This window comes from Anguilla anguilla, chromosome 19, assembly GCF_013347855.1.
Source record: "Anguilla anguilla isolate fAngAng1 chromosome 19, fAngAng1.pri, whole genome shotgun sequence".
Classification (NCBI taxonomy): domain Eukaryota; kingdom Metazoa; phylum Chordata; class Actinopteri; order Anguilliformes; family Anguillidae; genus Anguilla; species Anguilla anguilla.
In genome coordinates, this window is record NC_049219.1 from 4,613,154 (window position 1) to 4,635,938 (window position 22,785).

General features: G+C 49.2%; 1 protein-coding gene across 1 annotated transcript in view; it reads left to right on the top strand.

Annotated features, from left to right (window-relative positions):
• Positions 1–22,785, top strand: part of LOC118219128 (semaphorin-3A-like) — a 47,504-nt gene that overhangs the window by 15,766 nt on the left and 8,953 nt on the right. The window contains exons 2-12 of the mRNA XM_035402044.1: positions 2,347–2,507; positions 4,545–4,607; positions 9,100–9,219; positions 11,031–11,124; positions 12,938–13,057; positions 15,979–16,121; positions 18,016–18,130; positions 18,219–18,288; positions 19,912–20,056; positions 20,615–20,834; positions 21,790–21,881. Of these exons, the coding sequence (XP_035257935.1) occupies positions 2,347–2,507; positions 4,545–4,607; positions 9,100–9,219; positions 11,031–11,124; positions 12,938–13,057; positions 15,979–16,121; positions 18,016–18,130; positions 18,219–18,288; positions 19,912–20,056; positions 20,615–20,834; positions 21,790–21,881 (1,343 nt within the window). The remainder of the gene's footprint in view (positions 1–2,346; positions 2,508–4,544; positions 4,608–9,099; positions 9,220–11,030; positions 11,125–12,937; positions 13,058–15,978; positions 16,122–18,015; positions 18,131–18,218; positions 18,289–19,911; positions 20,057–20,614; positions 20,835–21,789; positions 21,882–22,785) is intronic.

The window sequence follows — 22,785 nt, forward strand, 5'->3', positions numbered from 1 at the left end:
CGCTTGAAGGCAGTCAGATTCTCGGATTCTCGTGTTCAGTTAGGAACATTCTAATTGCATATTTGTGATCTGGCACCATGAAGCGTTAAAGTGTCTCGCCCAAAGGCCGGAGAGCCAATCAGGCGAGTACGGCTGACCACTGGGGCAGTGCAGTCTGTCAGGTCCGAGCCCAAGACAAGGTGCACAGCGCCAATGTGCTTTTAAACATGAGACCGCCCCCCCCCCCGCCCCCCCCCCTCCTTCGTCTAGATGGTCCCTGATCCTAAACACCAATTTAAGCTCCTGTCCCTCTGTCCCATCTGTTATTTCAACCCTCCTCCACAGGGACGCCAGCTGTGATCTCCCTTATTCTTACCACCCAGACGATTGTTATTATTTAAAAATATTTCCCACTCGAGCACTGCTACCCTAAAATTAAACCTTTTCCGTTCAGCTCCCAGTAGTACAGTAGTAACGCTGAGGACACTTCGCATAAGCAAGTAGCAGAATACTCATGTCATTCTCCTTCACAGAGTAAAGAGATAATATAGTTTTTAAATGAATTCTGTATCTTTATCAGATCAGCGTAAGTTTGCGTAATGAACTGCGACTTGTCTGACGTGATGCCGTATCATCGCAGCTGAGTTCACCTTCAGGCTCAGGGTTTGTTTCAAGGCATGCTCCTCAGACCCCGTAGCGCCTCGAAAAAAATCTCCCAAACTAATCTAAATCCACCGAGGGCTTCATTTTTCTAGTCTTAAACTTAAAGCGCCCCCCCAACCCGTACCTCCCGCTAGTATTTGAGTGGAACATCTTTGTCCTTTGTAGGAATAGTCCTGGATTTGGGGGATTTGAGAATTAAATACAGGAACGGCTTCTCAGCCCTCACTGAGGGAGACCGAAAGAAAATGGGTATCCAGGGACATCTGATTGCACGCGAAGGATTTGGCTAATTACACGGTTGGGAGCGCGCTCGGAAGGCCTCTCTGCGCGTCTGGCGATCGCATTTGAGCTGTTTTACGCCTTGCTTGACAGTTCCGTGCGCCGCAGACGTTGTTGTGACAAAGCGGGAGAGGACGGATTATTTTGTGAAGAGCGACGGGAAAGGAGCGGCCATTGTTTAGGATGAAGGCCTTTTCCTTTGATTGGCATCAGACGTGCGGCACGCCCGGTAAACTCGGAAGAATAAAGGGACGCGCGGAATTTTTGCACCGCGAATGGTTCGCGAATCACGGAGGGTGGAAATCATTAACCGTTCACGTTTAACTTTTGTCGAGACGTGGCAGGTGCTATAAAATGAAGGCTTTTCGTGTTTTTAAACCACCGAAACCCTGTTCACATTTCCTTTAAAAGTCAAGAGATACGTGCGCTCATAGCTGTTCGCGTTGCAGTTTAGACAGAGGTCAACACAGTGAGCATTTCAGGTCTTAGTACTCGTAACTGTGACCTCGATAGATGGGAGCTGTACCGCTCTCCTGTACGCTCTCCTGTACCGCTCCCCTGTACCGCTCTCCTGTACGCTCTCCTATACAGTCTCCTGTACGCTCTCCTGTACCGCTCTCCTGTACCGCTCCCCTGTACTGCTCTCCTGTACGCTCTCCTGTACGCTCTCCTGTAGCGCTCTCCTGTACGCTCTCCTGTACGCTCTCCTGTACGCTCCCCTGTACTGCTCTCCTGTACGCTCTCCTGTACGCTCTCCTGTATGCTCTCCTGTACCGCTCTCCTGTACCGCTCTCCTGAACACTCTCCTGAACACTCTCCTGTACGCTCTCCTGTAGCGCTCTCCTGTACGCTGTCCTGTACCGCTCTCCTGTATCTTCTCCTGTAGCGCTCTCCTGTATCTTCTCCTGTACCGCTCTCCTGTATCTTCTCCTGTACCGCTCTCCTGTACGCTCTCCTGAACACTCTCCTGAACACTCTCCTGTACGCTCTCCTGTACCGCTCACTGCTCTCCTGTACTGCTCTCCTGTGCTGCTCTCTGCTCTCCTGTACTGCTCACCTGTATCGCTCTCCTGTACCGCTACCCTGTAGCACTCTCTGCTCTCCTGTAGCTCAATGTGGCTAGCAGGCTCTGCTCTACAGAGGCAGTGTCACGCGTGCTGTCCTGAGTCACGGCGCACGCTAATGACGCTAACGGAGCATTATTAGCATTAATGCTAATGCTAATGCGTAGCCATGTCCTGGATATGGCTGACATACGAGATGTCGCCTGACAAAGGAAAAATCTTTCCTCGTCAGGGTTAATCCCTGGCAGGGTGGTTTCTCTGGCCCTCCTTTCTGTCACATTTTCACGGTGCAGTATTTTCAGAATGAAAAATGTTCACTTTTACTTTTATTTTTAAATCTTTGCTCTCTTTCCTGTCGCAGAGATGCTGGACTCGAACAATCTGGTCACCTTTAACGGCCTGGCGAACAGCTCCAGCTATCACACCTTCCTGCTGGACGAGGAGAAGGGCAGGCTCCTGGTGGGAGCCAAGGACCACATCTTCTCCTTCAACCTGGTCAACATCAACAAGGACTACATGCAGGTAGGCCGGCCTTTGATAAACAGGTCTGTCTCAATGGAGGCATTTTAATGAGAGCAGCAATTCAGTGCTCTGCATCTTACACTGAACCTGCACAGCGTTCATCACGCTTTTAACACTTCCGCTGAAATGCACTGTTTGAAGAACAGCGGTTCCCGACGCTGTTCCTGGAGATCTACCGTCCTGCAGGTTTTCACTCCAACTCTGACAGAGCACGGCTCACTCAACAGCTAGAGATCTCACTGAGCTGCTAGTTAGTAGAATCACTTCTGGCACTACGATCTTTACTTCACTCTAGTGTGTTTTTTCTGCACCTCTGCACCTTGAACTGATGCACTTGTTGTACGTCGCTCTGGATAAGAGCGTCTGCTAAATGCCTGTAATGTAATGTAATGAATCAGGTGTGTCAAATTAGGGTTGAAATGAAAACCTACAGGATGGTAGATCTCCAGGAGCAGGGTTGGGGACAACTGGCCAAAACTGCTTTAAGGAGGGGGGGGGGGGGGAGTGTCCTGAGGTGGAGCATTTAAAAACAAACCCTTTAGCCGGTTGGTTTAAGTGGGCGTCCTTCCGCTCGTTCGGCGGGCACCACGGACAGGCTCGGCCGAATCGGGGACAGGAAGAGAATCCGCGCGCGTGAAAAAAAAACACGCCATGTGGCGTGCGAACGTACCGAAGAAGAGGCGCGAGGCGGAAAGAGAGAGAGAGAGAGAGAGAGAGAGAGGGAGGGAGGGAGGGAGGGAGGGAGGGAGGGAGGGAGGGAAAGCGGGCCCAGCCGGTTTACTGACGCACAGCCCGGGTTCTGAGGTCGGGTCGCCGGTTCCCCAAATTCAGCCATTGTCCCGAAATCCCCGCGGTGCGCGAGAGACCATCAGAATGAAAGGCCTGAGGGGCGGGACCCCTGCGACTTGACAAGCCGTCCGTCTCGGGAAGGATAATGCGGATCGCCACGGAAACGAGGCGGGAAGACAGGAAGCGGTCTCCCGCGGCCGGTATCCGCGCCGCCGAGCGGCTAGGCCTGATCGCCCGGGAACCGCGTGCGTTTCCACGGAAATGCAGCCAATGAATAGTTAAAGGTGGAGCTGACTCAGGACCCTCACAGCTGGAACAGATAGACAGATAGTGATACTGTGCATGTCACGCACTGGCTATATATACCTGTCTGAGCAAGAATGGGAAAACTGGAACAATGCGAGCACAAATGAGTTACCCGCCTACTAAGCAGACGCACACACACACACGCGCAGACACACACACGCACACACGTGCACACACATGCACGCACAGACATACACAAACACACATACATACACACACACACTCACACGCATGCACTCACACACACACACACTCACACGCACAAAGGCACACACACGCACACAACCACACACACAAACACACATACACGCGCACACACACACACACACACACATGCACGCACGCACACACACATGCACGTGCACACACACGTGCACACACACTTGCACGCACACACACATACACACACGCACGCACACACACACGCACGCACACACACATGCACGCACAGATATACACACACACACACACACACACACACACACACACACATACACAGACACGAACGCACACACACACGCACGCGCACACACACACACATACACACTCTCTGACTGGCAGTTCAGTAGTGTGCACCATTCTGCTCTGATGCTTACTTTGGGCGTACACCCTGTTTGCAAAGGAAAAAGAAAACAGTTCATAATGTATTATCCTGCAACAGATTGTGATTGGGAAAGATACGCATTGTCTCATTTTTAACTGGATGAGCCTTATCACTGAAACGAAGTAAATATGGTGTTTTTTTGTGCACGAGAAATGGAAAAAAAAAATCATCTTGTGATCCAAAGTGCCACACTTTTGCAGGACATTTTAACACCTTTAATATTTAATCGAATGCATTGTTACCGTTAGGTGTTATCTGTGATTTATCGCCGCTTTGCCCTGGGAATTAAATTCTCGACGAGGACTGAAGTTGTTTTTTTGCTTTTTGGATTGGTGCAGATCGCGTGGCCCCCTGCTCCCGCGAAGAGAGACGAGTGCAAGTGGGCTGGGAAGGACATCTTGGTAAGTCGATGAACGGATTAATTTGTGGACTCAAGTGAATCAACTGACGCTGTTTTTCGACATATGTCCTTCAATTCCCGCGATCATAGGCATGGAACAAGGTTTCAATGAATATAGAATAAAAAATATTTATAATATAATATATCATTTATTTATAATATATATATATATATAATTACCCCACCCCCTTCCCCAGCCCTGCAACACTGACACCCACTCACAGTTCTCACCAGTACTATTAATTTAGTTACAACCCTATTATAATGTAATGCTCGTCTGTATTGGTATATGAAAATTGCTTCACTCTCAGAGCATGGCCCTCAGCGCCGAGTCAATCTCAAACGCTTAGCACGTTTAGCACGTTTAGCACGTTTAGCGGCCCGCTTCGCGCGGCGTCGGCGTCCGTACTCCCCTCCCCTCCCCTCCCCTCCCCTCCACCGGGGGGGAACGCTGGCCCGTTTTAACTCTTTTTCGGTTTCCATTCGGTCTCGCTCGACACGGGTCACGCGAAGACGTTTCGCCTCTTCCGTTTCTTCCCCGGGGAAAAATCGGACGGGCGGGTTCCGCTTTTTTAAAAAACTCGCTTCTCGGCGCTTTAATTACGACGGTCGCCTGCGCTAACGCCGTGTGCGAACGCTACGCGAGTTCCTGGCGTTGAGCTTCGCGCGGATGCTTTCGACGAGCGGCGCTTTCGAGATGGACGCCGGGACGCGGCCCCCCCGACTCCTTAAACGAGGAGCAGGCTTCGGCGCGCGGGACCCAGGCGTGCCCGATGCGCCCGCGGCCCATCAGAGCTGCGGCCGGAGGGCCGTTCGGGGCCCCCCCCGGGGCCTGTCTCTCAGGCGCTTAAAAAAAAAAAAAAAAACGCTCCCGCGATTTCTGGAGCAGCGCAGTTTAAACGTCGATCCTAGCCGGGCCGAGGCGTTGTGACTGCGCGATCCGGCTCTTCGGAGTTAGCGGGAGAGGCTAGCGCCCGCCGGGTTCAAGCGCGGGCCGCGGGAGGAGCCCATCGAAACGGCTATTTACGGAAATAGGAACGGAGCGCAGCACAGCGGGTAAGGAACTGGGCTCGTAACCGAAAGGTCGCCGGTTCGATTCCCGGGTAAGGACACTGCCGTTGTACCCTTGAGCAAGGTACTTAACCGAAATTGCTTCAGTATATATCCAGCTGTATAAATGGATACAATGTAAAATGCTATGTAAAAAAAAGTTGTGTACGTCGCTCTGGATAAGAGCGTCTGCTAAATGCCTGTAATGTAATGTAATGTAATGGCTCCCCCGTCCCTACGCGCGCTGGATGCACTCCGAGCGGCGGGCGAGGCCCAGCGTTAGCCTTTCGCCACGCCTCGTCCCAGCCGTTCATCGGCGCCGAACGAGCGCTCGGTTTCGGAAGAACGCCTCTTACGCCAGGGCGGTCGTCCAGAACGTTCCAGAAATATGCGCGGCGGACACAGTAGCATTAAACGCTCCACGTCCGTACCGACGTCTGCTTAACAGTTAAAAGTCCTAACATTTCAGCATGTGCATTTAAGATCGTGCGGATGTTACATAAATTAGTATATATCTATATTAAATTGGGTATATGGAAGGTGAGTAGGAAGCGAAATATATAATAATGATATATGGCTGTGCTTATATTACACCTTTTGCAAAAGGAGCTACTCACATTAACTGAGGTGGAGAGGGCCCTGGCCAGTTACACAAGGCGATGATTGTGTAACCAGACAAACAGAAGCAGATTTTGGAATGCTGAACACAGGAGGACTTTTTTTAACTCTTGGAAGAGTAGGTTTTTTGGAATGTTTTTTCCAAAATCTTTAGTCAGTGTTCCAATACTCCATTGCTTTTGATTACCAGTAGTGATCGTTACATCGGCATTAGAATGTTCAGTTAAGAACATTCTGATCACATGTTTGTGATCGCATACCTCAAAGGGCAGTTAATTGCCAGGGTAAATCAGAACATTTTCTGCATCACTGCATTGGGGGTGGTTTTATTGTTTTTTGTTTTTTTTTTACTTGGATTCAAATGCACACTGCCCCCTACTGGTCATCTCGTCATCGAGCGCTGACTCTGCCAAGCCGAGGGTCAGCCGCCAAGCGGGAGCCAGTCATTGGATTGGCTGCTCTCAGCGATGGAGCCAATAACATCTTGGAGCTTTTTTTGTTTTATTTCTGAGGGCGTCCGAATGTCAGGAACAGGACTGCGCACACACCTTCATTTGGAGCACTGCTTCAAACGTGCTTCACAGCTGATCTGTTAAGCGCACATGCACACCATCTGTTTAGGTAGATATAATCACTGGATTGCTTAAACAAATATAATTTTCTTTTGTTTATGGCAAGCGTGATATGAGCCTGTTCACTCTGTTTACAGCAAGGGGCCATATTTATATTTATGTATTTTTAGTACAGTGTAATACGTTCTGCACGTTGTGGTTTAAAAAAGAAAAAATCCGAAGATTAATGAAGTGTTTCTGTTAGACCGCGAAAGTTCTGCCGGCGCTAGTTTTCATTGGCTGAAACTCCGAAGCCGGTTGCACGGCAACGGCGAAGTGTCTCTCTCGGCGCGAGGATGAAGGAAGCGCGGCGAAACGGATCACGGCATTAATCGCGCGGAAGCGCGGTTTTGCCGGTCTGGGAGCTCAGGAGAGCGGCCCCCGGGGGGGGGGAGGCAGGCCCGAGGGGGGTGGAAGAGGCCCTTCGGCGCGCGCTCCCGCGGCTCCTCCTCCCCTTCGACGGCGCCTCCTCGTCTGGGCAGCTAGGTGCGGAAGAAAAGCTAGAACCGGCTAAGACGTGGCGCGGCAGAGCGTGAACAGTATCAGGTTCCGGGCCCTTTGATATTAAAACGGACGTAATGAGCTGTCATGTCGTGACGGAAAAGGGCCAAATCTCTGAGGCACCAGTGGGGAGAGAGAGAGAGAGAGAGAGAGAGAGGAAACAGTAGGAACAGAAGCCCACAACATTGCCTTCACGACTAAGAGGCTTTTCAGACAGTTACGGCAGCTCAAAGGGAATTCCTCAGATATTTTTGTTGCTACGTGCTCGCAGAAAATAAACTGCTTCACGTTCTTTCTGGTTTATCTGGATTTCTGGAGTTATCTGCGATTTGGGATAAAGAAAGAGAATCTAGACGCATGCGATGTGACAGAGTTGACTTTGACACAAATCTGGCCCTTCTACCGGATCCAAATCCGAAATAAGTTGAATTTGTTGACAGTGACAATCAATGTGGCCCTGTGACTTAAAAAAAAAAATTCAAATTATTTCCCGGCTTATCTGGGGCCCAGATGGCCCCGCCCCTCTCCCTCCCCGCCCCGCCCCCGCCGCCCCCCCCCCCCGCCCCCACCGGTCTGTGGTGCCTTTAATGCACTGGGGAGAGGAGGTGCAGTGCATGACGTCATAGCCCTGGCCCCGTTCTCATCCCTGTTTGCACAGATGGTCTCCGTTTATTTTCACACTAAAGCCGGAACGGTCTGGGTGGCACTTTTCTACTCAACGGGTGGTGGTGGGGGGGGGTGAACCTTCGTGGACTGATTGGCCAATCGCCGCGCAGGGGCGGGACCTTTGTGCACTGATCGGCCAATCGCCGCGCAGGGGCGGGACCGATTGCAGCCGATTGTCGGGCTGACGCCCAGTCCCAGTCCAGCCGGCCCGAAGTGACACGAAGGTGTTTATCGCCAGTGCTGCCAGCCCTCTGTGCGCCAGTGAAAAGCTTGGATTTCATTGGTGACATTCGGTCCAAGGCGTCCAATGATATTCCTCCCGCAACAAGTTAGCGCTCTCAGAGCTGTTTGCCTCTTTAAAGAATTAAATCCATCCATCCATCCATTATCTATACCCGCTTATTCTGAGCAGGGTGCTGGAGCCTATCCCAGCGTGCATTGGGCGAGAGGCAGGAATACACCCTGGACAGGCCGCCAATCTATCGCAGGGCACACACATTCACTCACACACTCATACCTATGGGCAATTTTAGAGTCTCCGATTAGCCTACCTGCGTGTCTTTGGACCGTGGGAGGAAGCCGGAGTACCCGGAGTAAACCCACGCGGACACGGGGAGAACATGCAAACTCCACACAGCAAGTCCCCAAGCCGAGATTTGAACCCACAACCTCCTTGCTATGAGGTGACAGGACAGTGCTACCCAATGCGCCACCAGGGCGAAATGAATATTTCTCACGCGTTCGTGATCGTTTTAAACGATCCGATGGAACCTCATGCCTCTCCTTCGTCTGTCAGCGGCCGGCTTTATTGCTAAAAAAAAAAAGGCCCCGATTTTTTTTTTTTTTTAGCCGGTTATTGTGGAGCACTTCGACGACCCTTCGCTTCAAAGGACGGAAGCAGGTGGCAACAATTTATGCGAGCGCGTCCGCGCTGAGCGGAGCGCTCTTTGGGATTCCTTTCGACTCGGACTTCTGGGAAAAGGAGCTCAAGGAGGGCGGCGGGCTGATCGTCATTCATACGCTACGTCTCCTTCTTCTCCTCTGCAGAAAGAATGCTCCAATTTTATCAAAGTGCTGCAGCCGTTTAATCAGACGCACCTGTACGCGTGCGGAACGGGAGCCTTCCACCCCATCTGCGCCTACCTGGAGGTGGGGAAGCGGCCGGAGGTAAGGCACGGATCAGCCGCCACCATATAATAATAATAATAATAATAATAATAAACTTTATTTATATAGCACATTTCGAATCATAAAATGCAGCTCAGAGTGCTTTACAAGAGAAACAATAGGAATCAGTAGCACAGGTGTTAGGATAAGATAAAAATAGAAATAAAATAAACTGAGCGCTTCGGCGGGGAACGTCGCGGGAGGTGGGGAAAATCCGAAAGGGATAACCGGAAGAGAAAGGACTACAGGAGGTTTTATTTGAGCATTCATTCACGTGTCAGTGGTGAGAAATCAGATCAGATGCGGACTCTGCGGCTGTGTTGTGTGCACACAAGTTCCTCTGAGTTATTTAATGCGTTATAAGCAATCGTTAGCCTTAGCTCCTCCGTAAATCGATAAATATTCACTCTGAGCGGTTCGAAGGTGGCTGCTTTCTGTTTATTCATTTGTGTGAGGAGCGCATTATTACATCTCTGCTCAACAGCAAACAGTTAGGGCTGAAGTTTCTACCCGACTGAAATTTATCTTTGTCTTTAGATTGTGTTCTTTAATTTAAGCTGTTTCATTATGCATGATCCGCAACCACTTCATCGAGGCTTCCGTTTCTCATTAAATAGTAGTCGTTATTAATTATGTTTACTATAGCGCTGACTTACGGAGAATTGCTCATTATCTTCTAAATGCACGGGGCAGCATAGGTTACTCCTGTGTAAAGACAGACCCTATCGCGACGCGAGATGAAAAGGTAGGTGAAGCAGTAAGGTCGGCCCCCCTAAACTGCTCGTTCAGGAAATTATGGCGTTTGGCAACCATTTTAAAATGTCAGCGCTTAATATAATTTATTTCCGTGTAGTTCCTATGAAACGTGTCCAAGATACATATTAGCTTTCGCCTGGAGATATTTTAAGACTGATGCTTAAGTGTGCGGTGTCATTAAATATGTATAGGATTCCCCTGTTGTATTTGCATTACTATGGAGTTCCTTCTGTTTGTTAAATGAAGCGTGCCCTCATATATTATGCAGTCTAAAGGTGGAATATTTCAACAGGCAATGCATCGCTTGAGCTCGGTCATATTCTAGTTTTAATGAGAGGCGTGGGTGATATCCCGTGTGCTGTACCGTCTTGCTCTCGTGTAAAGGCATTGCGTGTTCTTCAAGAGATCCGCATATTTGTATTAATTTGACTCAATGTGTTAAATCATGCCCCTAGTGCTTGCGTGTGTGTGTGTGTGTATTCACGCGTATGTGCAAAAGTTCAGTAACGTTGAAAAATGTGCGGTTTTGAGTTTCCCTAAGTTGAATTATCTTTTAATTACGGCATCACAGAGAAAGTCTACAGAGCTATTCCGCACTGCTAACGAAGGGCTGATAAGGGGTTGGAAGGAGAATGCTTTTTTTTTGGAGAGCACGCTCTACCAGAGCGCTGTTAAATATTATGGATTGCTCTTCCCTGGTCGCCCGAGACGACTGTCTGTGGAATGCTGATTGCCCTTTAAACGCTTCCATCCAGCAAATGAAGTAGAAAATTGAAAAATCTGGATTGTTTCAGGGGACATTTAATCCATCATTCCGGAAACGGAATTTCTGTTCCCTTCTACAAAATGCCAAAGATTCATGCGGATGAATTACTGTGCGTGTATTTCAACTCCATTAGACCTATCATCCAGAAACAATTACAGTAGGGGAAATTTCTCATTGTGCCTAGTGATATTTAATGATGTTATTCCCTGATTATGATTTCCACAGTATATTCAGTGTAATTATTTTTGGACATTTTCTCACAAATACTCTGTTTTACTTCCTGAACTAGGACAACATCTTCCGGCTGGAGGCTTCGCACTTTGAGAACGGGCGGGGAAAGAGCCCGTACGATCCAAAGATGCTGTCGGCCTCTCTCCTGATTGGTGAGTTTCGCCGCGTGCCGGTCACGTGACTAAAACGGAGAACTCTGATAGGACAGAGGCCTGAAAACCATGTGGGATTCATCCATCCCCCTCTGTCTCGGACTGAACCTGAGGGAAGACTCCTGCATGTGAAGAGGGCGGTGCTCCTCCTTTAGTTTGCTGTGATTTTATGCGCGGGTGAAATTCAGCCAAGCAGAATTATCTGTACCCCTGTGGATAAACGTAGAGTGGGGCATGGGATTCACAGTGCCATACAGGCCCGTGTTTGAGAAGACGCGGTACAATATCTTCCAGCACAGTGCACACGGTGGAACCCGGTGGCCTAGATGTTTTGACATCACCACCGTTAGCAGGTCCCTTCCTACGAGAAGGTAGCTCTATGGGTCCTGTGCAGTTTACACACAGAACTCTGTCCTCAGACTCCTAATAGATTAAGTTGTTTTGGGTTATGAGCTTTATAAACGTGTTATAAAATGCGCTGTACCGTATGTAATGACACGCTAGAGTCATATTCATATCTCGCCCAGAATGCAGAGTCAAGTTGACTAGTGGTGTGAGTGCTGCTGGCTAAGACTCGGCAGCTAGCATGCTACTACTTGAAATATCTAACGGATTTAATCTAACAGTTGCTCTTTTGTTGAGGGGAGCAATGCAGAATGTCAGAATGGACCCTCACATATCATGATATAAAAGTACCGCGGTGTAAGCCTGTTTTATATTTGCGCAGTCATCGTTGGACGACTTCATCATCCGAATGTATTATTTTTTGTTGGCACTTCTTTTCCTGCTTTTTTCCGAAACGGCGCTTGGAGCCTTGGGCGCGATTCGATCGGCGCCGAGTCGAGCGCCCGAACCCGACAGATTCCCCCCCGATTAGATAACTCTCCCCCCCCCCCCCCCCGGCCTCCCGAAGGCGTCGGCAGGTAGCCAGCGCTGACGAGGGCCTTCTGGAAAGTTCTCTGCGTCAGCTCCTGCGCGCCCGGCTCCTCGTCCGTCGCGTCGAGGAGAGCGGTTAAACGCCGAGCCTCAACGGGCCCGTCGGCTCGGAGCGCTGAGAAAGCCACGGCGGCCATCTTCTTATCTGATGAGGTCTCTGCGATGACATCACACGCGCCATACAGTAGGCTGTATGCAAATATGCGTAAGGATGTGATTTATTGAGTCAGTCTTTAAAAAAAAAAATGTGTGCAAGATGCCGTGGATGGGAGATGCTTTCCGTACTGTACATCATGTGACTTGGGTTCTCTTAAAAAAAGTTCTTGCCCATTTGTATGCAGACACAGTAAACATAGCGAACAAAAATACTTGACGCCTCTGTGCCCCTGTGTGATTAGTGTGATTGCCTTCTTATGGCACTACCAGCGCATAGACGTACACCCTTCATGCCCATAAACGGTACGTGGCCAATATTGGTTGACGGGAATGTCATGGACTGCAGAGAGTGAAGAGGCTGTGTGATTAGCCTTGAGTGTCTGAATTACACACGGAGTGTTGACCGCCTCCGGCTGAGCCTCTTCATTTGAGGGCCCTTCGTTCGCTAGCTGCTCTCCGGTCATGCTACTGGCCCTTCTTGTCCTCTTCACTGTTGGCCCCGCCCAGATTTCACACCTCTGGCCAGCTCTCGTTCCTCCTTTGCTCGCCGAGAGGGACCTCCTCACGGAAGTACCCCCCCTCGGCCCCCGAGAGCAAAATGGCGGGTTTTGGCATCGGATAAAACAAAATGGCGGGTTTGGCATCGGAGAAACAAAATGGCGGGTTTGGCATCGGATAAAACAAAATGGCGGGCGCTCAGCGTTCTCTGTTCTCTGCGCAGACGGGGAGCTCTACTCCGGGACGTCGGCGGACTTCATGGGCAGGGACTTCGCCATCTTCCGCACGCTGGGACAGCATCACCCAATCAGGACGGAGCAGCACGACTCGAGGTGGCTGAACGGTACGAGCGGGGCCCTCGATCGGGGTGTGGGGCCCTATATCCGAGCGTTTCGGGACCGGGCTTCGCCTGTTTTGGGTGCAGTGTGTTAGCGTTCTTACTGTAGGCCTTGTCCCTGTTGATTCCAAATTCCTCAACTGTTCATTGACTATCGAGTTCTTTTTAAATTCTCGAAATGACAATTTCAAGAATAATGTACTCTGGGATGATGCACTCTGGGATACTGTATTCTGGGATAATGCACTCTGGGGATTATGGAGCTGCGTGATCCCATACGGATGACATTTTTTTTGTTTAGTCTCTGCCAAGTCTGCATGCTGTACCTAGATGCCAGTCAAAACAGATGGCCTGTGAAAGATTAAGCTGGCCAGCCTGCTTTATCTGTCAAAATTCCATGCATGTTACGCGGCCTTGTTTCAAACATCCTGGTCATATCCATAGCAACAAAAAAAAAGAGAGCACTTTTCACTAATTTGCAGAGACAAGGCACATTTACGATACTGTATATGTTTAGCGTCCCTTGGCAATCCATCTGTATTACTGGGGGAAGTTGCTGAGGAGCTTAGATGCCGAGAAGCTGACCTGTTGTAATCTTGGGGGAGGATGATGTTCTCCTGCTAAACTCATTTTAATTAGCGCTTCCCCTGTCAATTCCCATTTCCTCAGTGCCGCTCAGCTCTTTCAGTCCTCCCCTATTCAACAGGGATTTACCCATGACTGCCTAATGCCGGCTTCTACCGCATATGTGCTATTGTGCGTCCAGCCCAGAGATTAACCCTCCGTAGAGTAGGTTTGTTTGGAATGTTTTTTTTCTTCTAAAATTCCAAGTCAGTGTTCTAGAACTCCGCTGCTTTCAGTCACCAGCGGTGATTGTGACATCAGCGTTAGAATGTTCAGTTAAGAACGTTCTAATTGCTATATCTCACACCTTAAAGGGTTAAGAGGGAGGTGCGCGATGGACCCCGGGGTCGACTGCGTTGTCTGTGGGTGGCGTGTCTGTCTGTGCTGACCTGGCTGCTTAAGATTAATGCGTTTGAAAAAAAAAAAAAAAAAAGTGGCCCTGTTTGCAAACGAACGACTTACCGCCGTTCGCTCGTTTAAGGGCCGCCAGTTGTTCGAGTGTAAAAACAATCCGATTAGCGGGTGGCAGAAGAGGTCACGGTCTGGCAACCCCCGTGGAGCAGAGTTTACCGAAACAGGCTTAGCTTTGCCCGGCCCTGGTGTGAAATAAAATAGCTTTCGGGGTTGCCAGCTTCTCTCCATCTAATTCTTAAAACGCGCGGGAACAGAGGTCAAATAGCGCACTTTAAGTCTGGGAAAAGAGAGGGAGAGGGAGGTCTCCGACAGATTATCCTCTTCATAAATCAGTGTTCAGCCCTGGCCCGCAAATCTCTTCGGCCGCGTCCTCACGGCTCGGAAGTGCACCCCTGTGACCGAAACGGTGAAGGGATTGCACGGAACGGAAACAGAACGAAATGGATTCAGCGTGGCTAATTCACCGACTCAGCGGATTTAAAAATGTATAAATAAAAAAAAAATAAAAAAAGGGCTTAAATCTCACGTACGGGTCTGGTTTTCTCCCGAAACGAAATTCTCCGAGCCTGACGAGGGGGGTGCGACGCGGTGCGGCGCGGCGTCTCCGTCGGGGCGTATCCTGCTGCCTCGTGGAACGGTTCCGGTTCCGGTTCCGGTTCGCCGGGCTTAAATTCCAGACGTTACCCAAAACGAAACGATGTCGTGCGAGGCCCCCGGGGGGCGACGTCGGGTTGTTCGGTCCCGAAGCTCGCCGATTCTCGCTCCTCAAAGCGCGCTCGAGCGGCGTCGGACAGGCTTCCGCGGGCATGAGTGGACATGAAGGACGTCCTCCATTTTGCACGCAGGAAGTCGTGTATGAGAGGCAGTGAAGAAGACAAGCGTGCACAATCACTGGGAGGCTCTGTGACTCCGTACGTATGTAGACCATGAAAACAGAGCCTGCTACAAGTGTATTACCTCAGTTGTTGCTGCGAGTGTAAGGTTGCATTACATCTACTGTGTATACTTTTCTCTCTACAAAAATTGTACAGAATTAGATGGCTGACGCTTATTTCATACATATTTTGCTGTGCTTTCACGCATAATAGTATTAAACATTTCTGTTGTACCTAAATGCCTCAGCCATGGTCGTTGTGTTCTAAAGTCCCAGATAACGACATAGCTCAGGAGGTAAGACCGATTGTCTGGTAGTCGGAGGGTTGCCGGTTCAAACCCCGCCCTGGGCGTGTCGAAGTGTCCTTGAGCAAAACACCTAACCCCTATCTGCTCTGGCGAATGAGAGGCATCAATTGTAAAGCGCTTTGGATAAAAGCGCTATATAAATGCAGTCCATTTAATCTAACCACAAGTGAGTTCATCCGTACCTCTGTTTTTTTGAGCTTGTAAGGTTGTGGGCTACACTCGTGGTTTGGGCTAGTTCCCTTTGTCCCACACAGTGAGGTCCGTATAGAACTGGTTTTGTCGAGAATGGTGTGGAAGAAGTTGACTGGCCTGCACAGAGTCCTGACCTCAACCCCATCCAACACCTTTGGGGATCAATTGGAAAGCCAACTGCGAGCCAGGCCTAATCGCCCAATCAGTGCCCAACCTCACTAATGCTCTTCTGGCTGTATGTAAACAAATCCCAGCAGCAATCCTCCAATATATAATATAAAGCTTTCCCAGAAGAGTGGGGGTTGTTACAGCAGAAAATGGACGTGTTGGACGTATGGTGTCCACATACTTTTGGCCATGGAGGGTAGAAAATAGAATATTGTGCTAAAACAGAAAAATTCACGTCTCTCTAGAGCTTTGAGTCGCGATTGCCTAAGGGAGAATATATGAACTCCGTGCGACGGGTCCCCTGTGTTTTTTCAAGGGACCCATTTCCCCTTGTGTCCCCTTCGCAGACCCCAGGTTCGTAAGCGTGCACCTGATCCCTGAAAGCGACAATCCGGAGGACGACAAGATCTACCTGTTCTTCCGGGAGAGCGCCATGGACGGAGAGCATTCTGGGAAGGCCACGCACTCCAGGATCGGACAGCTCTGTAAGGTGACGGCCCCTCCCCAAAGGACACCTTTACTTTCGGCTTTTCAAACGTGCCCCCCTTTTCCATGCTGTTCATTGGCCTGCTTATCCCACCAGCCAACATGTGAATGGCAACCTTGGTGCTTGCCGATACGTTGGGCTTTTAATGAAAATAACAGTAGAGCTCCTGAACTTTGTTTAGTCTCACTGCAGTGTGCGTTGTGCTTCAGTTTGAGTAACCGACTGAACAAAGAGTTATATTCTTGTTCTTCTGTGACACTGGTACTGTATGAATGGCAGCGAGTGTTAAAGTTCCCACTGTATGGTGACTTTTAGTAAGAAATAGACACGAGAAAACAGAAAAAACTTTTAAGTTTGTGAAAGCTAAGGATAGTGCTCAACACGTGGGCCAGCCTGCAGAAGACTCTCAAAGTTTAACTTGTTTTTTTTAACTTAATGTGCTTGTTTCAAACAGTCCAGAAAGACAGTTATTAATTGAAAAACGCCTTGGACTTTCCAGTGATGAAAAAAATCAAAGTACTATTTGACAAAAGAGCATTATCTTGGTCCTGTTGCTAGGTGCTATGGCGTGAGAGAGATAGAGCACCCTCTGTTTCAGCTCCCCTGGTATCTCCGCATTTCAGGAATCCAGGTCCTTTTAAATGTTTCTGAAGAGCTAATTAATTTGGCGCGCTAGTGCCCCTCATTGCATGTATTAAAAAGGCATTAAAGCTTAATTGGTTTGCGAGGATGGTGAGTGTGGTGTGGAGTTAGCCGTGTGCGGTGTTCAGTGTGCCGAGGTGCAGCGTTCAGTGTGCGGGGTGCGGTGTTCAGTGTGCCGTGTGCCGTGTGTGGTGTTCAGTGTGCCGTGTGCGGGGTGCGGTGTTCAGTGTGCGGGGTGCGGTGTTCAGTGTGCCGTGTGCGGCGTTCAGTGTGCGGTGTTCAGTGTGAGGTGTTCAGTGTGCGGCGTTCAGTGTGCCGTGTGCGGTGTTCAGTGTGAGGTGTTCAGTGTGCGGCGTTCAGTGTGCCGTGTGGGGTGTGCGGTGTGAGGTGTTCAGTGTGCGGCGTTCAGTGTGCCGTGTGGGGTGTGCGGTGTTCAGTGTGCCGGGTGCGGTGTTCAGTGTGCCGGGGTGCCGGTTACTGAAAGGCACGGCGTCTCTGCGCGGTAAATCAGCCGCCCACCAGGCGGGCCGCGACGGCCGCGTCTTCTCTCCGTCCCTCTCTCTGTCTTTCTCTATTTTCTCGTTTTCTTTCGCCCCCGTTCCCCTTACTCTACAGTGCCGCACGCACGCACGCACGCACGCTCCCTCTCTCTCAGTCTGTCTAAAAGCGACCCGGGACCGAGCGCACGCTGCCCTCGTTCGCCCCCGGATTCGGTTGGCTCCTGCTTTTAGCTTCCGCTCGCAGCGGCGCGCGGGCGCCGGCCCCCGGTCAGGTGCGGCCGCAGCTCGGCGAGGCCGCGCGGACGCGTCAACAGCGGCACGCTTTCGTTCAGCAGAGAAATCGAAGTAAGGCTCGTGGCGTCTACGCGGGAAACAGAGTCGACTGAAGTCAGGCCCGCGTAACGAAGGCAGGTTAGCGCTCGAACCCGGGCGCGAGAGCGAACGGCAAATAGCGCGGCGGGTTTTTAGCAGGTTTCGTTCTCCGAAACGGGGCTCGTGTGTTGTGCCCTCGATGAGCGTAGCGGATTGCTAGCCAAATGGGACGTGTCTTTATATCTTTATGTATTGATAATGAGTGCCCGGGATAGCGGAGTCTGCTTAGCACACAGTGTGCGGAGGGTTTGGCTGTAGGAAGGAGGCGTAACCCCGGACTCCTATTCGCTCCTTGTTCATTTGTGTGTTTGTGTGTGTGTGTGTCTGTGTGTGTGTGTGCGTCTGTGTGTCTGTGTGTGTGTGCGTGTGTGTGTGTGTGACAGAACGACTTTGGGGGCCACCGGAGTCTGGTGAACAAGTGGACGACCTTCCTGAAGGCGCGGCTGATGTGCTCGGTGCCGGGAGCCAATGGCATCGACACGCACTTCGACGAGCTGCGTGAGTGACAGGATCCCCGACCAATGAGCTCTCACACGCCGTCTTCGCTACCTTTCATCTCTCTCCTTTTTGATTTTTTTTTTTTTAGAGGACATCTTTCTCATGAGTTCCAAGGATCCCAAAAACCCAGTCATTTATGCAGTCTTCACAACATCCAGGTAAATTTATGTGTTATGCATGTTTTTTTTCCCACAGAATTAAGGCTGTGCTTGGGGTGGTTAAGAGGCCTGGCCCCGAGACAGAAGGGCCACAGTCCTGCGTATTCCCGCTCTCTAACTGTGCAGCAGAACACACAGTGCATTTGCTCCTCGTGCATATTTAGCTTAGCATTTGATCCAAATGTGTTGCCATGGGTTCAGATTTAAGCCGAAAACCAGCGCATCCAGTGCAGGTTCGCTCGCTGTGAGAGTACACTGTGAGCGAACCCCTCAAACCGAACACAGGAAGTAATGGTTGCAATTTCCCAGGGACATCAGGATAAGCCCCAGATATGTTTTATTCTCATATATACACCCGTGGCTTCTGCTCACTTGACCTCGCTAGTCAAGGGCCCTGGAAGGAGGTTTTTAGCACTGTTGTACTGAAGTAGCGGGTGTCATTCGTTCAAATCATCCACGTCCATAAGAGTAGGTGTGTGTGTGTGTGTGTGTGAGAGACAGTGTGTGTGAGAGACAGTATGTGTGAGAGAGTGTGTGTGTGTGAGTGTGTGAGTGTGAGAGTGTGTCTGCGTGCGTGAGTGTGTGTGTGTGTATGTGTGTGAGTGAGTGTGCTTGTGGGTGGGTGAGAGTGTGAGTGTCTGTGTGCATGAGTGTGTGTGTGCATGAGTGTGGTGTGTGTGTGTGTGTGTGTGTGTGTGTTGTGTGTGTGCGCATGTGGGTAGGTGTGAGTGTAAGTGTGTGAGTGTAGGTGTAAGCATGTGTGTATCCACATGAGTTCTGATTTTCCATACGGTTAGACACAGAGGCATCTGCATTGTTTAGCCAATCAAAGTTGACGGAGTGCGGTTGCCCCCTTTAGGCAAGCTGGAAAGATGATAATTAATTTAAAGCTTAATGCTGTGTCACTTTAATATGCTTCAATACATTAATGTACAATGCATGATGTTTTATGCTTCAGTGTGTGATGATGCGCTTTGAATACTGGTTCCCGTGTAGATGGCATATGCCGACATTGATTAGTAACAGAAAAAGCACATCAAAAATGGTGATTTCCAAGTCATAAAATTAACTTTTACAGTTCTTCAAGGGTGGAATGACAAATGTGCGGGGGAAAAAATGAGAAATGAGTTCCTGTGTTACATCTGCTTTCCTTCCCAGCGCCGATGCTAACGTGCGCGGGAGCGATGGCAACCAGCGCTTGATTTAATCGATCTTTTTCGAACGCTTCCGTCTGTCTCAGAGCCGCGGTCAATACGGCGGCTACTGCGCGGGGCGTGGCAGTTAATCGGGTGATTTATCGGGAGGCTAATCGGGTGGTTAATCGGGCGGTTAATCGGGTGGTTAATCGGGAGGTTAATCGGGTGATTAATCGGGAGGTTAATCGGGTGATTAATCGGGAGGTTAATCGGGTGGATTATCGGGTGGATTATCGGGAGGTTAATCGGGTGATTAATCGGGAGGTTAATCGGGTGATTAATCGGGTGGTTAATTGGGAGGTTAATTGGGCGGTTTATTGGGAAGTTAATCGGGTGGTTAATCGAGTGGATTATCGGGTGGTTTATTGGGCGGTTAATCGGGTGGTTAATCTAACAGAGCCTGGCTCACGTTCCTCTCCGTCCGCAGCAACATCTTCAAGGGCTCGGCGGTGTGTGTGTACAGCATGGCCGACGTCAGGAGGGTGTTCCTGGGCCCCTACGCCCACAGGGACGGGCCCAACTACCAGTGGGTGCCCTTCCAGGCCAGGGTGCCCTACCCCCGCCCCGGCACGGTCAGTACCGCTCCCTCTCACCTCATACAGGAGAACAGCCTAAAACTGTCCTTCACATTCACCTCGAGTGTTCTCTCCAAGGAAGTCTGTCTTTTTCATTGTTTTTTAATTTTATTTATGTGAGATAAAGTAAAATGAGATTAGTCTGAGTCAAGAAAGCTTTTTTTAATTAGCGTTATCTCTGAACTTCTCTCTCATAATTATGAGCAACCGTTCATGAGTTAACTGCTGTTTTGAGATGAAAAAAGTTGTTACCGGTGGTTTCCGTTCAGCCATAATATAAATGTGGGAACGTCCGAATGTGTTATGTTCATATATTATGATTTTGTTGGTGCAATGGCAATTCTCTGTCGTGATTGGTGGAGGTAGGGTTAATATAATGCTTCAGTGGCATTTCTGTGTCGTGATTGGTGGAGGTAGGGTTAATAAAATGCTTCAGTGGCATTTCTCTGTCGTGATTGGTGGAGGCAGAGTTAATCAAATGCTTCAGTGGCATTTCTCTGTCATGATTGGTGGAGTCAGTCTTAATAAACAAATGCTTCTTTGCTGGCTTCTCAGTGTCCGAGCAAAACGTTCGGCGGATTCGATTCGACGAAGGATCTCCCGGACGACGTCATCACCTTTGCGAGGGGGCACCCGGCCATGTTCAACCCCGTCAACCCCGTGAACAACCGGCCGATCGTCGTCAAGACGGACGTGGAGTACCAGTTCTCCCAGATAGTGGTGGACAGGGTGGAGGCGGAGGACGGCCAGTATGACGTCATGTTCATTGGAACGGGTGCGTCCCCTGCCGTAGGTCAAAAACAACTGCTGGAATGGCAAGGACTCAAAGCCTTAAATATACATCAGTGGCCTTTTTCCTGCTTTGACATTCATCCAAGGCCTGGCTCCCCAGCCCTGTTCCTGGAGATCTACTGTCCTGCAGGTTTTCACTCCAACCCTAATTTGGCACACCTGATTCTACTATTTACTCTAGCTATTCAATGACATGTGCTTTGTTAGAGCTGGATTGAAAACCTACAGGTCGCTAGATCTCCAGGAACAGGGTTGGGCAGCCCAGATCTAAGAGAACCAGACTAGCACATTGAAAAGAAAAGAATCTCTTTTACAGTGGATGTCTGATCCAGGATATAGAAAACAGCATGGATAAATAATTCATAACACAACGCTAAGCACGCAGACCAACGTTTGATACCAAAGCGCACTTTGTTGGCTTGCTTTGAGTGACAGGGCTGTGTTTGGTTCTCTTTTGAAGACGGGAGAAGATGTGGGGACAGTTGCTTTGAGTGACAGGGCTGTGTTTGGTTCTCTTTTGAAGACGGGAGAAGATGTGGGGACAGTTGCTTTGAGTGACAGGGCTGTGTTTGGTTCTCTTTTGAAGACGGGAGAAGATGTGGGGACAGTTGCTTTGAGTGACACAGTTGTATTTAGTTCTCTTTTGAAGACGGGGGAAGATGTGGGGACAGTTGCTTTGAGTGACGGGGTTGTGTTTGGTTCTCTTGAAGACGTGGGGACAGTTGCTTTGAGTGACAGGGCTGTGTTTGGTTCTCTTTTGAAGACGGGGGAAGATGTGGGGACAGTTGCTTTGAGTGACGGGGTTGTGTTTGGTTCTCTTGAAGACGTGGGGACAGTTGCTTTGAGTGACAGGGCTGTGTTTGGTTCTCTTTTGAAGACGGGGGAAGATTTGGGGACAGTTGCTTTGAGTGACAGTGCTGTGTTTGGTTCTCTTGAAGACGTGGGGACGGTTCTGAAGGTGGTGTCCATTCCTCGGGAGTCGTGGCACGACCTGGAGGAGGTGCTCCTGGAGGAGATGACTGTGTTCAGGGTATGTGTATTTCAAACCACCACTATACATACTCATTCCATTACATTACATTACAGGCATTTAACAGACACTCTTATCCAGAGCGACTTACACAATTTAGCATGTACATTGCATCCATTTATACAGCAGGATATATACTGAAGCAATGCAGGTTAAGTACCTTGCTCAAGGGTACCACGGCAGTGTTCTACCTGGGAATCGAACCTACGACCTTCAGGTTACAAGACTGCTGAGTATACACAAGACTGTCATCAAGTCAAAATTTGTCCTAAAAATATATTTATGACTAATTAACATGACTCAGCTCGATACAGTAAGTACAGTAATTATTTAAAGACAACCTACTGATGAAGTAATGCACTTTTAAAGATGTAATTATGATATCATAAACTGACTCAACTGTGAACTGCCCTTACATAAATTGAATATTCAGAAAATATAAAATATTGCATAAACATATCGCAATCGTTATAGAAATATACAAATCTCTGCCACTTAAATATATGTATTTCTTTACAGTAAATGCACTTATTTGTAGTATATTGCAGTATATTGCATTGACATTTAAGTGTACTATGCATTGCATACATTTAGTATAAAGAGTTATTGTTCTGTGTGTCAGATACAGACCAGTAAGGTAATGCAGTAGCTTAATCAAGGGCTGTAGGGACCAGCAACACTGTGATATAAACAAACCTGGGTCAAATTATTGCTATTTTATAAAACATCAGGAGAGCTATCTTTGCGGTTAACAAACTGATTTTCTGGAGTGTTTCAAAATGGCAGATGGCTACTCCTACAGAAGAGCAGCTCCACGGGCATACAATAGCAGCTAAATTACTGAATTGAAATAAATTGTAATATAAAAAAGGGGTTAAATAAATTATGTGAAATACTTTAACTC